We start from the raw sequence: 24688 nt of genomic DNA on the forward strand, positions 1-24688 counted from the left end.
GGTAGTCTTATTACCGACAACCATACATGGTGGTCCAGAAGTGTGGAAAACACCCAAATAAAATCCAAACCGTTCCGAACTGGGGGTAAAAGGGAAAAAGTGATAACAACAGACCGGGGGGAGAACCTTTTGAGACATACAGCACCATTGGACGCCATCTTGAAATCCGCCATCTCGATATAGTAGGAACTTTTAAAATGGGGATCCTGTCGTGTGATACATCGCGAATGATGCCAACGCAGCAGTGGATATCGTTTCTTCCATCGCTGTGCGAGGCCTGTCTGCTCTTGGTTTGTTTTACACCGACCTAGTTTCCTGAAATTTCGCTATGACTTTCCACACTGCACTATGAGAAATGGGCTCCCGTTCTGGGTGACGGGCGTTCAAATCATCTGCGATCTGTCTGCAGCTGCGCTTTCTTGAGGTCAACACGATTTCTATTGGTCCATACTTTGTTAGTGCCATTCCGTGTTACGCTACTTGAAACAAAAGAAAACCGGTTGAAACTCTCCTATTTGATATATCACACAATAGGGTTACCATTTTAAAAAAGTTCTTCCCATTTCAAGATGGTGGCTGATGGTATCATATGTCTCAAAAGATTTTCCCCTTGGTCTCTTATCACTTTTTGATTATTTTACCCAATTCTTAACGGTTTGGATTTTATTTGGGTGTTTCCACACTTTTGGAGTACACTGTATATTCACAAAACGTAGTCTAAAAATTAGTCACAGAATATTTCGCAAACGTATCAAATCTACATCATCATCATCATATTTATTCTGCCATTATTGGCACGTCAGTTCCTTTCGCTAAATTCTTCGTCTTCATGAGCGAATTTTCTGTTTTGATATTGTCCATTAATTGTAATCTCATTCGCCCCTTCCCTCTCTTTCCTGCCACCATACCCTCTAGCACATCCCTCATGATGCAGTTCATCCTTAGCCAATGTCCCAACCAGTTTCTCTTCCTCTTCTTAATAATATCTAAAATTGTTTTCTCTCCCACCATTTTTAACACCCTCTCATTTGTCTTTCGCTCAACCCAGCTATTCTCTCCATTCTTCTCCACACCCACATTTCGAAAGCTTGTTTTCTCTTTCTGCTATCAGCAAACAGCTTAAGAGGCCTCATCACTGCGAAATAAAAAAAAAATACAGCTAATTTTACAGTAATTATGTGATATCTTCAAATAGATAAAAAAATAATCGAAAAGTGGCAAGACCTCCCTAGACAATATTATTCTGCTTGACATACCGTTATCATGACTCGTTTATCTGCTTTCGATTTCCAGACATTTAGAAAATTGGCATTTATTTTCGCGTTTCTAAATAACTGCAAACGGAAAGCTACTAGGTGACTCATGATAACGGTACGTCATGCAAAATAACATCCTCTAGAGAGGTCTTAATCCACTTTTCGATTATCTATTATCTATTTGAAGATATCACATAATTACTGTAAAATTAGCGGTATTTTAATTTCGCTGTGATAGGTACTCCTAAATGTACAAGTATTTATTAAATAAATTCTTTTCATTAACTTATAGTAACGGAACTGTCTCCTTAAAGCAAGAAATGTAAGTAATTTCCTGGCGTCATGTAATGACAAAATGGTGCATAACGACACAAGTTGGCCGAAAATACAATATTGCGTAGCATTGGTCTTTTTATCTGGTTCTATATTCTTTAACTAACAGAAATTTTTGAGCCTCTTCCTCAAGCAGATTATGATGTCGAAGACCATGATGCCGGTGTATATAAAGCATCGTTCGCTATCTCTTCAGCTTATCCTCTATAGTGACCGGAAGTTGTACACGTCTTGCACTTTCAATAGAATGATAATTATGATGTTCTTCTTATGATAACAACTGTTTCTTACTCTCTCTTACAATTTTTCCTCTGATACCTACAGGTTCGCGGATTGTCGAATAGACAAGATTCGTTCCGTAAAACCTCGAATACTTATGTGTGACAATGTCATTTCACATAGTAAAACCGAAAGTACTATAACTTCAAATTGCAATAGAGGGACAAAATCAGAGATGAAACCTGTTCTTGCGATGCTGAATTTATATCAAAATCAGTTTTTTTTTTCGTATCTTTTAAATTTCTAGCTACATTTGAATAAATACTGAAACCGGAAGTTTTGCTAGTTCTACTACTTCCGGCTTAATAAAAGAAGAAGAGCTGAGTTTGAGAGTATTTTTGGGATTCTGAATCCATATTTAAAAAATGACTGCTGCCTCCTGTTACAATGTTTCGCTCTATGAAAACCAACATTGAACTCATAGTAGTAGTAATAATAGGTTCCTAGCACTTCCGATGCTAACACGTAGTAAGAGAAGTTTTAGAAGCTATTATTCTGACATTGAATCCGTATCAAATTTTTTTTTATCTAATCTGTCACTGTTATTTCTCTATAGCAATCACTGTACAAAACAGATATAATAAATTTCTACACTCACAGTTTGAGTTAGTGGTGAGCATAAAAACCGGTTTTTCATACACCAAAACCAGTTTTTACAAACCAAAACAGGTTTTTGAACTTTAAGACCGGTTTGGTTTTCTATCAAAAACTGGATTTGGTTTTAAAACCGAAACCGGTTCTCATAAGAACAAATTTTACCCGTCCGCAATTTGAATAGGATATTAAGAGATGTCACATTAAACTCACATATTATCCGTTTATTCCTATCTCTTACCATTTTATCTCCAATACTTGTCCATAAGTAGACAGACGGATGAACGAACATTAACGTTCTATAAGACTTCCTACACTTATGGAAATCATAGTTTAGAAATTTAAGTCTTGTTGTGAATTGAAAGATCGAAGACTCATAAGAAACTTATATATGAACCAACAACTGAGCGTTATAATAGAGGAGGAAATGATAGAGGAGAGTGCAATTCAAAGGCAAGTTCGACAGAGATGTTGTCTCTCGCCAACATTATTAAATATCTATCTAGAAGAGATATAGAGGAGATAGTGAATAAAAGCCTACAAAATAAAGACGGCATCTCTGTAGGGGGTAGCATGATTAGGTGTACACCGTTTGGAGATGATCTGACACTTGTTGCAGAATATGAAGAGAAAATCAGTAAGGTGTTAGAAAACTTGAGGAAGGTCTGTGAAGAGTATGGGATGAAAATAAATGTTAGAAAGACAAAATACATGGTGATTGGAACGAGAGGATTAGTTCCAAATATAGAAGTAGGAGGGGAGAAAATAGAATAGTGACTAGTTTTCGATACTACTATATGAAATGTGAACGTGAAGTAAAAGCAAGGATAGGAATGATGAAACAAGCTTTTAGGAGAAAGAAGTCTATTTCACTAGTCCTTGCATAAATAATTCAGAAGAAAACTCATAAAATGGTTCGTGTAGAGTATTACATTGTATATGTCAGAAGCATGAACATTAAGCAGAAATGACGAAAAAAGATTGGAAGCTTTAGAAATGAGGATGTGGAGAAGAATTGAGAGAATTAGTTGGATCGAGCGGAAAACGAATGAGAGGGTGTTAGAAATGGTCGGGGAGAAGAGAACAATTTTAGATATTATTGTGAAGAGGAAGAGAAACTGGTTGGGGCATTGGCAAGGAGGAACTGTATCATGAGGGACGTGCTAGAGGGTTTGGTGGCAATAGAGAGAGGGAGGGGGAGAAGAAGAACACAATTAATGAACGATATCAAATAGGAAAGTCGCACGTGAAGACGAAGAGGTTAACGGAAAAGCGTGGAGTACGGAATCTTCTAAGTTGTGGAAAATGACCTGCCAATATTGGCAGAATACCTATGATTATTATTATTATGTAAATTTATTCAATTTCCTGCCAATATAAAATATTTTACATTACTGCGGCACTGGAGAATTTAACACCAATAGTGTTATAGAGGTCGGCAATGTCCTTAAGGCGGATTCGAGTTAATGCTGATTGCACAAGACGTTCACATAACAAATGTAATAGTAAAGGCTGAATTATGTACGACAGAGAGTCCAGACAGAACCAATGAGAGACTGCATATAATACACTTGGACTCTGCTTCCGCACTCTACACACACAAGCGATAACGATTTCTGGATCGTTCAAGAAGTTAGCAGGATGTCGTACTGATACGCTAATTAACTGAATCAACACACAAGCGTGAAGATTTCTCTCTAACGAGTCTGCTTGAGAGTAGTTCGTTGAACACTAATGGTAATGTCTTCTCTCCTTGTTACAGAATGAACATCTATTTTCCCAGATAAAGACATCACCTTACAAAATAACGCACTAAAGACGCACAAATGTATAATGCAAAGTAGTTCAATCTCTGGAAGATTAAGAAAAACATTTGAACGTGAATTTTAATTTTAAACCAGTTGAGAATGCTCCAAGAGCATTGGCAGTACGAACTTTAAAAGAATGGAGAAATGGAGCGCGAAGGATAACTGTCATTGTTCCATTTTTTTATCCATACCTTCTTCTGTTTCTCGCAAAAATTCGCAAAATATCATCTCTCTATGACTTACGGTTCCCGAGAAAAGGCTCGTCAAATCTCCCGAAATTCGAACTTTTTTGGCTAATATCTGGGGAACCGTGGCCAGTTGATCAGTGGTCACCGATTACTATTTGGTATCTAAATGTTCACCATCCTCTTAGGTATTGACCAACACCAATATGATCTCTCTGTGACTTACGGTTCCCGAGATATGGTTCCTTAAATCTGCTGAAATTCGGACCTTTTCAGCCAACATCTGGGGAACGGTGGTCAGTTGGTCAGTAGCCAGTGGTTACTATTTGATGCCAAAATGTTCACCATCCTCTTAGGTATTGATCAACACCAATATGATCTCTCTATAACTTACGGTTCCGCGGATACGGCTCCTTAAATCTCTCGAAATCGGAACTATTTTTTGACCAATATCTCGGAAACGGTAAGTCATAGAGAGATGATATTAGTGTTAATCAATACCTAAGAGGATAGTAAACGTTTTGGTAGCGATATTAACTGATGGCCACCGGTCAAACCAGTGACCAATTGAACAGTGGCCACTGGTTACTATTTGATACCAAAATGTTTACCACTTTAGGTATTGATCATCACAAATTTCATCGCTCTATAACTTACGGTTTCCGAGATATAGCTCCTTAAATCTCCGGATATCGGCCATTTATTGGCCAATATCTCGGGAACGGTAAGTCTGACGCGGAAAATTCCATCACTTTCTCAGGTAGTTCTTGATGCTCTATCGAATGAAGGGCTCAAAATTAAAAAAAAAAAAAAAAAAAATCGCAAATAACAGACAGATACACACAAACAGAGAAGTTAGCTGAAAATCAAAAAGAGAAAAAGTAACATTGGTACTATGTAACTTAACTAAATTTTGGCTGCCTCCAGCTACGGCCTTGAGTCATTTAAGTTTGATATATTCTTAGAAACACAATGTATTGCTAACGTATACGACTTCTAGTTCTGCCCCTAACAATATTTTCCTTACGTAACAAGTATCTGTATTTCCCACTAGCTGTTACGTTGAGGGAACTTAAACTTCATATACAGGATGGACCAATTATCTTGGTATGCCCTTGCCATTTTTAAACTGATACACAAAAAACACTGAAATTTCGTATCATGTAAACATCTCCAGGGAGACATTGTTTGACATACTCTGTGATATAACTAAATTAATAGTGCTGCCAACTCAACATTAAGTTATTTTTTAAATGGCACTACGTCAGGTTACTACATATTTCAAATCTACATTTCAAACGCAAACTTACAATATCATATTAAAGGGTTTGATAACAGCTCTGTTTACAAACAATCAGAGACCCAGTATCATTCTGACTGTTAGTAAACAGAGCCATGTGGAGGGTATTACAACATTTTCAAAGTTAACAGTGAAGTCACGATTTAGATATATTATGATGGCCAGTTACACTTTTCCTGTTACTTACGGAATTAAAGAAAGGACCAACTTATGCACTTTTTAACATTTACTCGCGGGATAAATGAAACATGCTCGCGGGTCACCATCTTACTATCACTGGTCCACTCTATTCAATTTAATTACTTAAGGGCCTTCACTACAGCGAAATTAAACTACCGCTAGTTTTAAAGTTTTCCTGTAATATCTTCAAACCAAATAAAAATATTCGAAAAGCGGAAACGTAGTGAACTAGAAAATACGATTTTGCATGTGACACCTTTACCACAATTCACTTATCTGCTTTTGGTATGCCACTATTTACAGAACCCGCAAAAAATGCTAAATCTGTCTTACAGTTGCAAATCGAAAGTACAAAGATGAGTTGTGATAACGGTATTACATGCAAAATCATATTGTCTAGTTCACTACGTTTCTGCTTTTCGAATAATTTTTATTTGTTTTGAAGATATTACAGAAAAACTTAAAAATTAGCGCTAGTTTAATTTCGCTGTAGTGGAGACCCTTAAGTCCTACATAACTATCGTCAAATGTGATAGAGTGCACTCTTAAAAGCTCATACTAGAACTAACACTGTAAGAACTTCAGCCAGCATGCTCACATCTACAGATTAAGTGAACTACGAACAATTATGGAAATCACTCATCTAAAGCATTTCAGTGCAACAAAACTTTATCATCTCAATACCGAAATGAAACATTAACACAAGGACTTTTTCCCCATTATTTTCGCTTAAGAGTATATGACATTAATGCAATTAATCTGAAAGATTGTATAACCAGTCAACAGCTTGAACGTGGATTTTATGGTCGCTATTCAATTAATCTCGATCTAACGGTAACCTTGCACGAACACATTCAGTTGTATATTTCTCTTCCATTCTTTTGAATAAAATGACCAATGCATGACGTTGCTTCATTGTTAAAAGTAGATATATATCTAATATAAAAAACTTTGTGGTGGACAAACACCGTGAAGATGTTAACAGAGTGACTCCATTAACGAACTCGGCTGAGAAATTGCAGAAACAAAAGTGCATATCCTTTTATTATAGGCAACCATAATTTCTTTGTTATTGTTCAGGTTGCATAGAAGCTAGGGAATATATATTTTAAATGGAATATGGATAGCCAACATTATTCAAAGTTATCCGTGAAGGTATTAACGGATTAAGTCCATTAATGAACTTGGCCGAGATAATTACAAAAATTCGCTTTCGTTCAAGGGTTGTCATGTGGAGTAACGGAAAAACGGAAGTACTAACATTACAATGTCATAACGACCACTAGTGTGTTCCTATAATAATACTACACTCTTATACGGCTCACTAACGTAATACTAACATTACTATCTTGTAAGTAATCAATAAGTGCCATTTGAAAAATATAACTTTATGCTAGATTTCAAACACTGTTAACCTAGTGGTACAACAGAGTACGCAAACGAAGTATCCTTGCCGATACTTACACGGTCCAAAATTTAAGCGTTTTCTATTCACATGTTTGGAAGATACAAGTGCGTATAAAGATACATGGTCCATCTTATATATATTTATTATTTTCTGCCCTTTGAAAGTTGATTAGCTCTTCAAGCCCTTCGACATACACGCGTACGGACCCTCACAGTGCTTCTAGAGGCGGTTTGACGCACGTGCATACGTTCCGTGTAGTAGTGACGAAACAATGCGCATTTTGCCATCTGTTGTGCTCCCACATGAACGGAAAACGCATGTCATTCAAGAGTAGACGGCAATGTGCTGAAATCTGTTGATTTTTCCAACTGTGCCACACAACGTTGGATTTATAAACAAAAACACAAGACAGAAGTAATACTTTGTAAACGCAACAAGTAAGTTTTGTATTATTTTTGTAATTATAGCATAAATGTCATTATTTACTCATTTTTCTTGTATGAAATTTTGTTTATAAGTCCTGAAAATTTCATTGTAGTTGAGCAAATGGCTTTCAATATACGTTCAAGTTTTTGACATTATGCAAAAATTACTATATTGGTGATTTAAAGTTACCGCCTCTCGCAGAGGCTGATGGGAATTAACTCCCGGCTCGAAGGGTTAAAGCAAAGACAAAACACGAACTTTCTATAAAATGGACCGGCTTACGAAAAATGAGTGAATATTTTATTTTTTAAGTTGGTCTATTCCATACGCAATCACATATAAACATAGCTTCACTCAATTACAGTAGTAACACTGTCATCTGTTGAAGCGTTTCAGATCCTTGCTTCAAAGACTAATATTAGATTCTAAGGAAATTTACACGAGAACACCGCAGAAGTATATTCTTTCAAAATGAAAAATGTAATAAGAATCGGCGCATCTATGTTCAAGTTATGTGTAAACATACACACACACAGAAGTTTGTCAATTACTGTAATAACAATGAACCTGTTGAAATTTATATGAAACCACTGGGAAACTATACTCTTTCCAATAAGAATCAGAAAAATAATTTCATTTAAGTCGAAGTTAAGCGTGAATATACCCACAACATCTATATACTTATCTTTATACGAGGTGTGTTCAAAGAGTATCGAAATTTATTTTCTTCCCGCGTAAACAAATGAAGCACGGGAGAGTTTCTTCAGTGTAGATGTAGAGGGAACACTCATGCGCAGTCGTGAACTTGTTCCTGCCCGCAGAAAGCGTCAGTCATTGGTAGTCGGCCAACGAGTGAAGACGTGTAGGGAGCGGTCGTCAGATTTCAGTTTTTTGTAAAATGACGGGAAAACTTTTAGCAGTGATATCGCATCAAATTTTGCCAAAAGTTTAGTGATACCGAAGGGGAAACCATTCAATCGGATCGGTACATTCAATTTAGAACTAGAATTTGGGTATGAGAAGAGTGTTCGCGAGATTTGATTCAGGCTTTCATCGCCAAACACAACATTCCTGTTTGTTATCGGGCTCTCTATTCAACGACATAACTCTGTGTGACTTGGTTATGTCCCTAACTCAAAATGCCACTAAAAGGCACTCGATTTGAGTCGAGAGAAAACATCTTGCGGAATGCGACGTCAGGGTTTCTCACCATTCCAAAAACTGCGTTCTAGAAGTGTTTCCAACAATGGTGGCAGAGCTGGAAGAAATGTGTGCAAGGAGACTACTTTGAACGGAATTACTGTTTCGGATTTCCAAATCAATAAATGTATTTTTGCCGACCGAAGGTTCGATACCTTTTTAAACACGCCTCTATATAGAGACTAGCCTTGCAGCTATACACTTTTAATAATTTTGGATAAACTCCATTTAATGGAAGCACATGGAGTTGGAAATATGTCACTTGTCTGGGTTAGCAACAGTCAGGCGGAGACCGCGGTTTCGGACTGTTAGCATTGGTGTGTTATGGCAAACTCCATACTACGTCAGGAGGAGTAGAATTGGGCAGACGGTGATAGTATAAAATGAGCGACCTTTCACATTTCCAAGGAGACATGTTTGCTTACGTCAGTTTTGTACACCTTTAAATACACTTTATAACCTTTCAATGTTATTTTTCAGTGTCATTCCTCACTTACTTAGTTCATTTGCTAAATTATTTGTCTGGGAGCCATGAATTTTGGAAGATTTTTGTGGTGTTCACGTGTACATAGGTTCGTACACTTAACAAAAATCTAGTGTTGTTAGATTTTGAAATTGAAACTTACTAAAACAAGAACTAAGCTAGTATCGAATATGTTAATTTTAGTAAAATTATTGTTCATTATGAATAGAATACTCAACGAACAAACCTTTTGTTCTATTATATGAAATAGTAATTTGTGATTTTATATATGAAAATAGGAAAGTAGAGCATTTTAAAGAGTTATACCTCCAGATAATAAAACGTAGCCCAAAAGTTAACGTGTCGCCCAATTTGAAATTTTGGCAGCGAGGTCAATTAAAAAAAAAAATGCCCAATGCGCTGCTTATAGTCCAATCTGGCAACACTGATATGACGATACCAACTCTCGCCACGAATTCATCACTGATGATGGCACGTGCCGGTCTAGTCATAGAGAGTCTGTCATGTGTTCCAAACCTTCCTGGAACATTTGTGCCCAATTCTCTGCAGTTTCTCTTATGCACATTTCTCCCCATAAATTAAGCTAGGTTACTATGCTGGAATAATCTTGTTTCTATCTGTCATTTAACCTTTCTTGCAACCCCATCTTTCTATATACTGTTTACAGAGTACAACTCTCTGAAAGCAAGAAAGGTATCTCCACTTATTCACGCAGCACTCCACTCTAGTGGACAAATAGCGAAGAATCCGTCCTTTCGAAAGCGGAGAAACTGTTGTTTTTTTTTATGTTCGTAGGAGGGCGATAGCAGGCAGCAAGCACGACGACCCAGACAGTTGCACATGGTTTGACTTTTTGCAAGATAAAAAAAATTGTTGCATGTCCCTTTCAAGACTATGTTTACATGGAGAAATATTGTAGGGTTGCAAGATTTTTTCAATGACAGATACAAGATTCTTGCAGGTGGCAACCTCATTCACTCTCCTGTGAATTTCACTGGGTTTACAAGACTCCGCTGACAAGAATTGAATCACTGCGCGTTGATCAACGCGGGACGGGTTTGCAATTGCCGCTATACGTTGTCCGTGTCATTATAGTCAAACATCACGTTAGTCTGGTACGCACCCACATCTATTACTCACTGTTGTCCATTCACGCGTGCACAGTGTTGCTCGGGCAGGCTTCATTTGGACACGCTTTGTATATAAATATACAGGGTGTTTCAAAACAACACCGACAACGTTTAGGAGGTGATTCCTGACACAAAGATAAGACAAAAAGTGTAGACCAACCTGGGTGCACAAATGCTTCCTTTCAGATGATAGGCCGCCGGAGACATGAAAAAATGAAATCTAAAGTATATAGCTCCAATACTATGGGACCTACCGCATTGGGGTAAAGACTTTCCTTAGGATCTAGTATGTGCGCTATTCAAATATCCATGTTCCAGAATCTTGCGCAAAAATCTTTATAGAGGTAATTGGTGAGTACTTCAAATTATATGCCCGTAGTCAAATTGCCTCTATAAAAATTTTTGTGTGAGTACCTTAGGATTCTGAAACATGTATTTTTGAAGCTATGGAGAATTAAACTTCATTTTTTCATGTTTTCGGCCAGGCTATAACTCCGAAAGGAAGCATTGTGCACCAGGTTTGTCTATCTTTTTGGTCTTATCTTGGTGTCAGGAATTACCTTCAAAAGTTGTCGGCGTTGTTTTGAAACACCCTGTATATAAAAACGGGTCAAAATTCAGAACCTCGTATTTTTATTGAACTTGGTTTAAAAGATGATTTATCTGAAGATGTCCACTTCTAAAAATGTCTACGAAATGAAAATGGTAAGGTTGGATTTTCAGAAGGATGGACTGGATTCGTTCTACACAAGTGACTACAGTTCTTGCTTACTCACTATAGGAAATAGGAAATCTCTTACCCAAGCAGAGCTGTTTCTTCCGCCGATGTAGACGTAGGCATTTTTCTATCCCTGGAAAACGAATAAAAAGATCAGTAAACAAACAGAAAAGCTTGAGAAAGTTTTATAGAAGAAGCTTACCTATAGCGTTTCTTTGTTGCATTCCATTTCCATCACAGGACATGCTTAACTAGTCTCAAAAAACAAATTGGTCATACAAGGAGGAATAATTTACCTTAAATTTCATAAAGGTGCTGCTCAACTTTGCCCACTTTTCTCATTTTATTCAAGATATTACGAATATATATATATATATATATATATATATATATATATATATATATATATATATATATATATATACAGGGTGTCCATAAAGTCAGTTGCCACCCAGTGTATCTTCGAAACGATTAAGAATATGATAAAACGCAAAAACACGCCCATCATTATTTAAAGGGGCTCGAATTTTGAGTTATAAAAGGTCCACTCAAGACACTCCCAGGTAGGGTGCGAGGGGTCGTGTTTTTGCATTTTATCATATTCTCGGTTGTTGCGAAGATACACGGGGTGGCAATGGACTTTATGAACACGAAATGTGAACCCCCACCATTTTGGATGGGGTCAACATAGGGACATGAAACTTTCAGCGAAATATTTCTCTTGTCGAGTCCTTTCCAACGATATATTACTCGACCCCCTTTGTCATTTAAAATTTTCAAATGAAATGAAATGAAATCTGAGTTTTACGTCCCACGGTCATGCCGTTAGGCTAAAGGAGACGGTGATGATGAGTAATGAATGAAATGGGGAATGAAAAAAGTGGGAGGAAACGAGAGAACCCCGAGGAAACCCACGCACACGGTGTTTGTCCACCACAAAGTTCACTTGGCGGGGGCTGGGATCGAACCCAGGACCGCAAGCACCAGAGGTTAAAGCTCTACCACTGAGCAACCGCGGCACCTAAAATTTTCAAGTTGACCCCACGTACCCCTATATGGGGGTGTCTGGGGTAGATCTTTTATAGCTCAAAATCCAAGCCCCTTAAAATAATGATGGACGTTTTTTTTTTTTGCGTTTTCTCATATTCGCGGTCGTTTCCCAGATAAATGGGGTGACAAAGCACTTTAGGGACACAAAATCTAAACCCCCGCCATCTTGGATGGGGTCAACATAGGGATTTGGAACTTTCGGGAAAATATTTTTCTTGTCGAGTCCTTTCCAACGATATATTACTTAATCCCGTTTGCCATCTAAAATTTTCAAGTTGACCCCACGTATCCCTATATGGGGGTGTCTGGATTGGACCTTTTATAGCTCAAAATTCGAGCCCTTAAAATAATGATGGACGTGTTTTTGCATTTTCTCATATTCGCAGTCTGTTCGAAGATACACGGGGTGGCAACGGACTTTATGGACACCCTATATATATATATATATATATATATATATATATATATATATATATTCTGCATACTCGTCCCTTATTCGATTTTTCTTCGAAAAAAATCACAAGAATAGTACAGAGTAATCAAAAACTGTCACAACTCATAGCGCATTTTTTTTCTTTTTGCTGGTAGTGATAATTGAGACATGGAACTTGCACCACAATGCCACAGTAGAATGATGTACACATCGAGGGAAAGAACTTTCAGCCTGGGAGAGCACATAAGGAGTTAAGAGTTAGGAAAGCATCATGCAGTGCTATGCAAAGCCACATCCCGAAAATGTAATCTCCGAATAAATCAATCATTAAATGTGTGTACAATAAATTCATAAGACAGTGTGTGTCAGCTTCCCTTCAAAGACGCAGGCCGCCAGTTATCACTGCGGACAACTTGACGGATGTCAGTTCGGTAGTCAGAAATTTCATTTGAAAGAGGGAGCCTGACCTCTGTCGCTTTTAAAGGTTAGTGTTCTACGTGCCATTAAGTCTCATTTCTTTCAGTTTCTTCTTAATTTTCGTGGGAAAATGGACCCATGGATCCCCGTTTGACTACGTCCCTGATGTCAGTAAAGAATACTCCGTCATGGATTCCTTGACTTTTTGATCACTCTGTATATATCGTACGCGGACGATGAAACCCATCTGACTTTGGTCAAACTTGGCTCACCAGTAGACCTTGATAAGTTCAGTATGTGTATCAAATACTATAGTGTGAAGGCCTTTGTTTCTTGAGTTATGGTCATCAAATTTGAGGTTTTGAGTATCAAATTTTTACAAGAGATGTTTGTAATTGCTTTTTACAGCAATGCAAAAATACGCGAAAAAGACTTGTAAAATGTCAATATAAGCCATAAGGAAATAAAGAATGAGACAGTGCATTACTTATGTTGTACTCGTAAATGCACTGTGAGTACCTACTGTAATGATTTCCTTTTTAAAAAATCAATGAGGACACATTTTTACCACAGTAGGAACACTTGCTAGTTCTGTAGCAAGTACAAACGGCTAATCAATGTTTCGTTCTTGTTGAGATCGCCACTTAAGCCTATAACTGATTTGAAGTAATATTTGATAATTACTAGTAATATTTGATAATTACTAATACGAGGTATCTCCAAAGGTTTCCGACCTGTCACTAGTAAGCCGTTGGTAGCACACAGTGCCATCTATGGAAGAAATAATATTATAGTTTCAACTGTCAAGCTGCGTCAGTTCGCTGGACGCAGACATTTCTAGCAGTCACTGTGGATTAACAGTGAAATATCGCTACACTATAATAAACCGTTCACGGCATGTAGTGAGTGCTATCTATGGAATAAATAATTTGTCAGTTTCAACTGCCTAGCTGCGTCAGTTCGTTCGAGACAGTCATTTGGATCGCGCCACTAGTAAATATGCCGTTCACGGCATGGAGTGCCATCTATGGAAGAAATAATGTATCAGTTTCAAATGTCTAGCGGTGTCAGTTCGTTAGAAGAAGTGATCTGAATCACCTGCTGTACGTTCAGCTCACATGCTCCATGACAATGCTCCAGTCAATAGGATGTTATTCCCAAGGCTGCAACGTAGATTCATCACCCGCTCTGCACCCCAGATTTAACACTGCAGCCTTGGCAACAACATTCATGTGGACTACAGCGTTTATATGTAATATGCGAGCTACGAAAGGGACTGATTCAAATGAATCCCTCCAATGAACTGCCACAGCTAGATAGTTGAAAGTGATTCATTATATCTTCCATAGATGGCAGTGTATTCCACCAACGGCATACTAATAGTTGCACGACATTTCAGTGTCAGGCCGGGAACTTTTGGAAATACTCACATATACCGAGAACGCAAAATATTGAGTGCTATTTTGTAAATATTAAATATTTATGCAGACTAAATTAATTATTTGATGTTCGCAATATTTTGGCATTACCAAGCAATACTAAAATAAAGTGATATACCCAAAACAGTAAAATAAGCAGCACCAAGTGACACTAACGTAACATTATGACCAGAGTAAATGGAAGTTATATGAGTAATCTGTCATTCCGAAACCGAAAGTATCTGAAAAATCTATCACACTTCGTTGGCTAGTCGTATGTCAGTGCTCTTCATTTAACATTCCACTGTGAATTGAAGAATTTGTCAGTGCTGGAAGTGCCCATTTTGAAATATCTTTACTCAACATTTCAATCACGCGGTCAACCTGACCTCACACTCACTAAACCTCACAACTCACATCAACCCGAGATCACACTCGCTCGATCTCAAGTTCACATCACGCCAATATCATAAGCAGTCTGACATCACGCCAATATCATAATTTAGACATCACGAAAAGTCAAGCTCATACGAGGGTTGTTCAGTAAGTTAAAGCTTTAGCTATATACGTCACGTGATTTCACTGTCATAGTCGATTGAAGAAACAAACTTGTGTTTATTTAGAAAAATGGAAACAAATGTGTTTCTCGTACGGTTATTAAACACCGTCAGAGATCCCAGCTGAGTTCGATGAAGTTCATGACATCTGCTCCTGTACATTGTTTGGACGTCCAGCGGAAGTGACTTCCTCCGAAATGATTGACATAAATCACGATATGGTTTTGAGTGATCGACGAATCGAAGTGCGCGAAATAGTTGAAGTCACAGGTATATCAAAAAGTACAGTTTTTTTTTTCAATTTTACACAAAAAAATTAGGTTTGAAAAGATGGGCAAGATGGGTGCCGCGTTTGCTCTCAGTGGAGAGTAAATGCAATCGTGTGAGGCTGGATTTTTCTTCCCAATCCCGACTTTTTGCATCGATACATTATAGTGTACGAGACATGGATACGCTGCTACACTTCAGAAATAAAGGAACAGTTAAAACAGTGGGTTCTTAAAGGCGATCCAGCTACGAAGAAGAAGAAGGCAGTGAAATCGGCCGACAAGGTACCACAGCTTTTTGGGATGCACGCGGAATCATCTACATAATTACTTGGAAAAAGAACAAACGATAAATGGAGAGTATTATGCGTCGTTATTCAACCGGTTGAGAGAAGAAATCAAGAAAAAACGTCCTCATCTGGCAAAGAAAAAACTCCTCTTCCGTCAAGAAATGCACGGGTGCACACATGCGCAATTTCGATGGCGAAAATTATGGAATTAAAGTTTGAATTATCACAACATTCGCCGTATTCACCAGATTTAGCTCAGTGACACTTTCTTTTTAGAAAATAGCTCGGCGGAAAACGATCCATGTCGAATGAGGTGGTCATCCCTCAAAATGATATATATTTTGAGAACTTTCAGAAATCCTATTTTTCGGATGGCTTTTAAAAAGTTGGAGAAAAGCTGCGAAAGATGTGTTGAGCTAAAAGGAGATTATATGTTGAAAAATTATAAAATAACAACCCAAAATTATTTTTAAAAATCTTTTTCTAAGGACTTATTGAACTCTTATCACTCTAGCACTTAGAGGACTCTTATCACTCTAGCATCATGCTCACATAAACTGATTGGCATTACTCTTACTCAACCCTATTGTCACACCATGACTTCTTGTTTACTCTCACTCAACCTCACAATGAAGTTGAGGATAACTGATCAAGAGTTCTGAATTCATAAATACCAACTTCGTGAATTCGTGCGCTAAAGCGATTACTTGTACAAGTTATATAACTTCCATTTACTCCGATTATTGCCTACTGCTAGTATCATTTATTGTTGAGTTCGTACAAATATTTGGAGGCCAGCAATTTTTTTTTTACCCCAAAACCAAACTTACGTTATCTCCCTGTTTTTTTTTTTGTTTTTTTTTTCGCGCCTGGAAATTTAGCTTTTTTAAAAAAAATCCAGGAAGATATATTCATGTTTTGAGTCGGAAGCAAGGTAAAGTACACTGCACTCAAATAAATACAAACTTAGTAAACAATGTTGCCTTCCATAGTTATAAGCAAATTCCTGAAAATAAACCCAAGCCCATTTCGCTAATGTAATGGCTAACATGTGCGCCTTCGGTGCACGTGATCTTGCGTTCGAACCCAGTGGGACAGCGATGAACGCGTTACAGTGGTTAAAATTCCACTTACTTGTACATTCATGTCTCTTATGTTCAAGGAATTAAAAGGGAATGTCAAAGAAACAAACAAAAAGTCAGGCAATAGATTTCACGTAACCTAATGACAAATCGCTATCTTTGTACGCACGCAAAGCCAAACAATGTTTCGAATCTCACGGATTTCTGGTATTGTGCAAGAACGATAAATAAAGGGTGTCCCATAAAGATCACCTGTTCTAATAAGCTGGCAGCACAGAAGGTTACAAGATTTTCACCTGTTGTCTTTGTTGTTGCAGTCACGGAGAGCCGAACAGCATGACTATCTGTTTTCTGTACAGGTAGGAATGGCACGCCTACTGGGTCGTACTTTTTCAAACATGGCGCCGGAAATGCATTAAAAGTGAACGATGAACGCTACTGCAACACGTTGAGAGAATTTTTGTGGTCTAAACTGAATGGTATGAATACTGTGGAAGTATGGCTTCAACAATACGACACAACCTGTCAAACATCGATTGCAAGAATGAATTTGTTACGAGAGAGGTTTCCTGGCCGGATGATTTCCTACGACAGGGGCGTGAATTGGCTACCCAGATCTTGTAATTTGACACCATGTTATTTCTTTCTTTGGAGGGTATTTGAAATCTCTTGTGTACGCCAACAAACCACGATCACTTCCAGAGCTCAAGTCTAAAATTTTGCATGTAATTTCAGTACTAGAGGTGCAAGTATGCCGAAAAGCTACGGAAAATTCCATAGAAAAAACGAGAATGTGCCTAGAGTCATGGAGGGAATTTAAGTGATATATTTCATACATAATCATAGGTAGCATACACTGCGAAAATATGTAATATGTGAATTACTTAATCACATCAATATTTTTATATTATTATGCACTCAAAAGTTACGATCTTTATCGGACACCCAATACAAAATTCATATACTCAAGCTACTTACAAAAAACGGAACATTATCTTGTTTCTCTACAAGCCAAAAATATGTGGGAGATTCTGAGTCTGCGAATAAAATCACTTTCCCGCCTAAACACCTCACTTTAGAAAGTAACTACACACACTAACACGCCGAACAGTTGACTGACTGCGAACCAAAACCAACTGACCGTAAATGTAACCACGACCATCTTCTTAAGAAAAATAATTAATAAGGAACCAATCAAAAACTGAACAACATGTCTGAAGTTCACATGTCAACAGGATGTGTGTCAGACTCGAAACAGTAATATCAGTAAACAACCAGCATTCCAGAACAAAACTAACTTGTAAAAAATAAGGAAAAGCAAATACTTCCTTTGGTAGCAATGGCTTATTTCTTCATTGACAGCGAATTAACGGGTGCAATGAAATCTAGACGGTAAACAAGTTGAATCAGTACTGAGTGATTGCCAACGCCCATATACGATTTGCAATAACACAGTCACCATTATTTTCTACAACTGACTTCCATAGCCCTACAAGCTTCCTCACTCATTTCTTTGCAGAAACTGTGCTTTGTTCTACAAATACCATGGGATAGCTATTGACATATTCCGCTGACCCAAACTTCTAGCTAGTCATGCTATTGTACAGAGACCAGATCAAATACAAAATCTGAAGCGGCACAGTTCAGGCAATACGGTGGGAATTAAAATACGAGGGGGGATCAGAAACTAAGGTTACAAGGAAGATATTTCTGGAGTTTCGTCAGTTACAGAGGAATGAGGAGTGTGCGGTAATTTTAATACATGGAGTTGGCAACTGTGCAGAGATTCAGCCACCTCCCACCTGCGGCGCTAGTTGTAAGCAAACCAAAATGGCAACTCGTTTGGAAAACTGATCTCGCGGAAGAAGTCCGCTAAGTTATTTGATTTCTGTGGACGAATCATGTAACCACGGCTGAAATCTACCGGCAGCTGGTAGGGGTTTGTAATGTCTCGTAAACATGTCGCAGAATGGTGTCGAAAGTTTGCCGCTGGTAGAGAAAACGTCACCGACGAAGAGCGCAGTGGCCGGCCCAACACGTCAACAGATTTGAACAGAGCTTGCGTAGTGGAGGCAAGAGTGCCCAATGTTGTGGTTTCCAAGGGGGGGGGGCAAGTATAAGCAAAGTTTCAAATATAGTTTCAAATTTTGCTGCAACTAATGTAAAAATTCTATTGGGTTTTATAAGTTTCCAAGTACAATTTCCTCTTGGGGGTCGAGCGCCCTACCTTGCCCCCCCCTGATGGGCGCCCTTGGGAGGAGGTGATTCAAGACAACAGAAGAATCACATTACGGCATCTGATGGCAGAATTGGGAACGTAGAAGGAGCATCTAGGAGGCCGTCGCTTTGCTTCAGGTGAGAATATGAAATAATTCGTGACTGAACACACAAGGACAGGATGTTTACCAGGAGGGAATCTTCAAATTCATCCCATGGCTTAAAAGTACGGAAATACATAGATTGATTCACTCGTAAATTCTAACACCGATTGTGATTGATATGTAGGCCACCTTTAACAACTATTGCCTGGCATCAGACTACGCTAGATCACACTACTCTACTACGTGACTAACGACAAACGGTTGCTTGCCTTGTGACAATTTCACGGCGATGGGTTGGATATACGCGATACAGTTGTATACTGATTTCGGCTCAATATAAAGGAATCAACCTTAGTCACAAAAATGCGGAACGACTTTCTTTTTTCCACGAAACAATGTAAAGTGAATGCAAGTTTCTTTTTCTAATGTAAAATCCGGCCAAGCTGTCAACGATCAGTCTCTTAGCAATCTCCTCACTTGTAATCATTTGGATTATCTTCAACTAACTCACGCACAGTTCCATCAGTGTCTAGGGAAAGTTTTATCACTCAAGTTATAGTCCCATATCGAAATCTGATAAACCAATTACTTCATTGTTTTAAGAAGAGCAGCACGGTCCAAATTCACTTTTTTTTTTCTGTGTAGTGGCAGGAGCGGGGATTTCAATTGTCATTCCTTGCCAGAACACTATAGTGATTGCAATGAGTCGTGAAGCATGACCTAAGTCTACCAATTTCACAGCCCAAATAGAATGCAAGTATGTGTCAGGGTCGTCAACCCGCATCCAGGAAATTCTGCCAGTATCGTCTTTCGCGCTATACGTAGAACGTCTCCTGAGAATACAATGTGTCGGATTGCCACTAAGTTGTTTATTTTTGCGTCTGTTTTGTTTATTTTTGTTGTCGTCGTTTCATATTTTTACTATTATTATTACTACCCAAGGGCGCCCATCAGAGGGCAAGGTGGGGCGCTTGCCCCTCCTAGAGGAAATTGTACTTCAGAATATCGAAAACCAATATAATTTTTACATTAGTTACAGCAAAATTCGAAACTATATTTGAAACGTCGCTTATACTTGCCCACCAGGGTGGAAAAAATCATGATTTAAAAAAAAAAATCATTTTTGTTGATCTTTTTGATTTAAATCAAATCTTTCTCCTCGTATAATACAAGTCGCGAACTGAAGAAGAAACATTAGGAATTAGTATTAAATGTCAATTATGCCATTTAAGTGACAGTATTGGGGTTGAATTTTGAATTAATTCCTAATCGCTAACCTATTTCAATCCCAAACAATGTTTTTAAGCATAAAGAAAAAGTACAGCAACATTTATCACCATGACACTTTTCTTTTCACTAAAGTTACTGACATTTGGCAGGGACATATTTTTAAATGCTCGGAACTAGCTAGCGGCACGAAATACATATAAAGTACATAAACTTCGCCTGAAATTAAGTAACTAACTCTATGGCCTATGGAACCCGGAGGTTCAATGCCACATTCACAAAAGCTCTCCATTGACTTCTATCCTTAGCTAACTGGATCCAGTTTCTACTTTGTATTCCTATTTCTGCGAAATCAATCTTAATATTGTCCTCCCATCCGTGTCTAGATCTTCCTAATGGTCTTTTTCCATTGGTTTCCCACTTAAGACTTGGAAAGTGTTCCTACTTGCTTCCTTCCTGGCTACATGACCTGCCCACCTGAGTCTCCTAGACTAGATGACCCCAACAATGTTTGGTACACCGTATAAATTATGTAATTTCTCGTTATGAAGTTTCCGCCATTCTCGTACCTCTTGGGTCCGTCTCAGGATCTTATCCTCAAATACTTTCCGTCTAAGTTCTTCCCTCATAGTAAGCGACCATACTTCGCAACCATACAGAACAACAGACATGATTACCGTTTTATGTATTTTAAGCTTCAAATTCCTCGACAGAATTCGCGACGACAAGAGATTTTGAACTGAATAATAACACGAATTCCCTGCTTTCAGTTGACATTTATTTCCTTCGTAAATATCGTTTTCGTCTGTTAATATTTATCCTAGATATTTGAAAGTATTTTCACTTTATCAAAAGTATTATTTGATATTTTAACGCATCCAAAATTTGCCGTACTACGATTCCGAGGAACTTCTATGTATTTAGTACATAAACTTTGACTAGTTTTAATTGTTTATATTTTATTTTTATTTTGTTTCCGAGAGGGGATCGGACCCCTCTAAATACGCCCCTATTACCTGGAAACAAAGAAATAGACGTGGACACAAAAGAATTTTCGTCTTAAATGTCCATGGTGAATTCCTTGTTGGAATAGTTAACGATTTAAAAACCGTATGTTACGAAGAGAAGGAAGTAGGATTCACCCGTTACCCGTTCAAAACTGGATTTTCCCTAATCATCTTCTGCATGATACTCGTTTTCATATTGCGCTTACATACATTCGAGTCTCATTGTATTATGATTATCATCTTCCATAATCGAAATAATAGAACAGAAACGGGATTTTACTTATCTTCACTTTAAATTAATTTATTTCGGAATTTGATTTAAATCAACGCTTTTTATTTTAAAAAATCAAGTAATTTAAATCTTGATTAAAATCGTGATTTAAATCAGACTGATTTAGATCAATCCATCCTGCTTGCCTCCCTTGGAAACCGCAACATGGGCGCCCTTGTTACTACCGTTTAATTTGAATAATTGCTACAGATCGTGTGACAGTTCTTTAAGTGCTGCTTTTTACTGCTCATTCATCATATCTTCCAAGTCTGGCAACATTGATGGTGAACTTCTGACATTTTCTCAAGTGTGCGTTCGGAAGGCAGCTCCACGAACCATACCAAACTCTTCCGATGTATTACATGTGATGCAAACAATTCTCTTATTGGTGTACAGCCCAGGCTTCGCGAGTCGTCGTGGCTACTATAACATAGCACAAATGCGATTTTTTTCTTTCTCCATTTTGACGAAGTTCTTACGCAAAATCTGACTTCACTCGTATTAAAAGCACTCGGGATATGACCAAGAATGTTATAAAATAGATGATTTGCCTATATGTATCTTCATCCTATTAAATTAATGAAGCCAAAAAGCAACTGAGCATCGGCAAGTCTGATTGGCTACTCTCGTTTTCACCATTGTCTGATTGGTTTCTTTCGTTTCCGCCATGATTGTTGGCTCAAAACATTGCGATGTTATTGGGCGGAATGAGCAGAGTAGGGGTGGCAAAACTGTGACGTATGGCTTCAAGATTTTGTAAGATCCTCTATTTTATAAGATCCTTGGATATGACGCTCCAAATCACTCATCAGGGCACTACATGGCCATGAAATAAACATCAGTCTCTAGTTGCGATTATATTTCAACCACCCAGAAAAATCGGGTACGAGGTTTCGCAATTGTTCAATATTATCAACAAATTCCCTTGAAACATACAATACTAGATGAAGTCATGAAACACACCATTGGGTGGAAGGTTAAATAAACCACAAACACTTGATAAGACGTAATTCAATACACTAATCACAACACACCTAATCTCCTAAAAGCATTATGATGAATCATGCTTCTTTTGCACGACTACACGAGACAGCATTTAAATTTAAAATACGACTTAAATAGAAGATTTTATTTATATGGACGAGTTATATCTTCGTTACTATGTAGAACACATCCCAAAGCACTAGCAAACCCTCAAGACTGCAAAAATCAATGCACGATAATTTGCCAAAGATCCTCGAAACTGTTCTCTACCAGCAAGCCTCGTATCACACCATTAGCGAGACATGTTACCTGTCACTCAATCCTGAGTGCCTCAGAAGTCTAAAAATCTTCGAGAAGGTCCAAAGTTAGAGTGGAATACATAAGGGTAATGTGCTGTTCCTTCCGGAGGCCAAGTATCCCGGAACACGCCTTATTAAAGGTGAGATTTCCTTCCCTGTAGCTACAGCCTGAACAAGAACAGCAACAGAATACACATGGAAAGTGCTGCTTCCCTCCATCGGAATAAAAGAACCCATCTCAAATGGAACACACACAGAAAGTGCGTCTTCTTTTCCTGAAATTACGGCTCCAACACAAATCTCATTTCCAAAGAAATACACATCGAAACTGCGCTTTAATTCCGGCAGTGTAAAGTTTGGACAAAAGTCCCAGATGTAATGGAACACACGTGAAAAATGTGGCTTCCTTCCGTCGGCTTGAACACAAATCTATTTCCAACGGAATAACACGGCAAGAGCGTTTTCCTACCCTGAAGGTACGAACACTCAACCTTCAAGAAAAACTCTTAACTGAACAGCTCCCTTGAAATTTTGAATTATTGGTAATGCAAGTTCGAAGTTGCCAGAGAATAATAAATGAATGAATTACAAGACAAGATGGCATGAAGAGCATAATCCAAATGGGAGAAACACACCAAGGGATTCGCAAAATAATAACCATCATTGTGGTAAATGGGCGTATTTGCTACTGATTCATCAAATTAGTATACGAACTTGAGTCTTCTTAATAACATTGTTACGATATTTTTCTTTTTTACACACTGTGCCCGAAAACAAACGTGAGAAAACATCGGAATGAAATTCGTTAAACCATATTATATATATATATATTTGTCGGTGCATAAGCTCGTAGAATTTTGTGTAGACGGGGTGTTTCAAAACAACACCGACAACGTTTGGGAGGTGATTCCTGACACCAAGATAAAGCGAAAAGTATAGACCAACCTGGGTGCACAAATGCTTCCTTTCGGAGTTATAAGCTGCCGAAAACATAAAAAAATGAACTTTAGAGGTCCATAGCTCCAAAACTATGGGACATACCGTAGTCGAGTCAAGACTTCACTTAGGAACTAGTATGTGCCCTATCCAAAAATACATGTTTCAGAATCCTGCGGTACTTACACATCAATTTTTATAGAGGGAGTTTTGGTACGGGCATACAATGTGAAGTACTCACCAACTACTTCTATAAAAATTGTTGAGGAAGCACCTTAGGATTCTGAAACATGTATTTTTGGATAGGGCACATACTAGTTAGTAAATGAAGTCTTGGCCCGACTACGGTAGATCACATAGTTTCGGAGCTATGGACCTCTAAAGTTCATTTTTTTATGTTTTCGGCAGCTTATAACTCCGAAAGGAAGCATTTGTGCACCCAGGTTGGTCTATACTTTTCGCTTTATCTTGGTGTCAGGAATCACCTCCCAAACGTTGTCGGTGTTGTTGTGAAACACCCTGTAGAATGGCAACAATACGTTGTCAAGGTTCCTTTGCCTGTTATTTCGTTGTTATTAATTATTTTGCACTAGTTTGTTTAATGTTAGTGAAAATTGCGTATTCTATCTTTGCACACAACTTACATAAGTATTTGAAGTCGAAACAACGTGGAGTGTCAAGTGGTGGACAAAACTCAGCATTTCAGTCACATTATGCTCTTTAAACTTTTTCTTTTTAAGTTTAACGTCCGACAATTATGCCCTTTAGGACAGAGAGACGACATATCGATGAAAGTGAATGACTGTAAACTTAATATTTTGTGCTCCCT

The 24688-nt window shown here is 38.0% G+C and overlaps 1 protein-coding gene across 4 annotated transcripts in view; it reads right to left on the reverse strand.

Moving 5' to 3' along the window:
• The window catches only part of MESK2 (misexpression suppressor of KSR 2), a 261034-nt gene that overhangs the window by 199846 nt on the left and 36500 nt on the right, over positions 1-24688 (reverse strand). For all 4 annotated transcript variants that reach the window (XR_014128807.1, XM_081743534.1, XM_081743532.1 and 1 more), the window contains one exon: positions 11384-11434. Coding sequence is in view for 3 of the 4 variants with exons in the window: in XM_081743532.1 (XP_081599658.1) it covers positions 11384-11434 (51 nt within the window). In the remaining variant the exon portion in view is untranslated. The remainder of the gene's footprint in view (positions 1-11383; positions 11435-24688) is intronic.

Source organism: Thermobia domestica, chromosome 17 (genome assembly GCF_964235325.1).
Source record: "Thermobia domestica chromosome 17, izTheDome1.hap1.1, whole genome shotgun sequence".
Classification (NCBI taxonomy): domain Eukaryota; kingdom Metazoa; phylum Arthropoda; class Insecta; order Zygentoma; family Lepismatidae; genus Thermobia; species Thermobia domestica.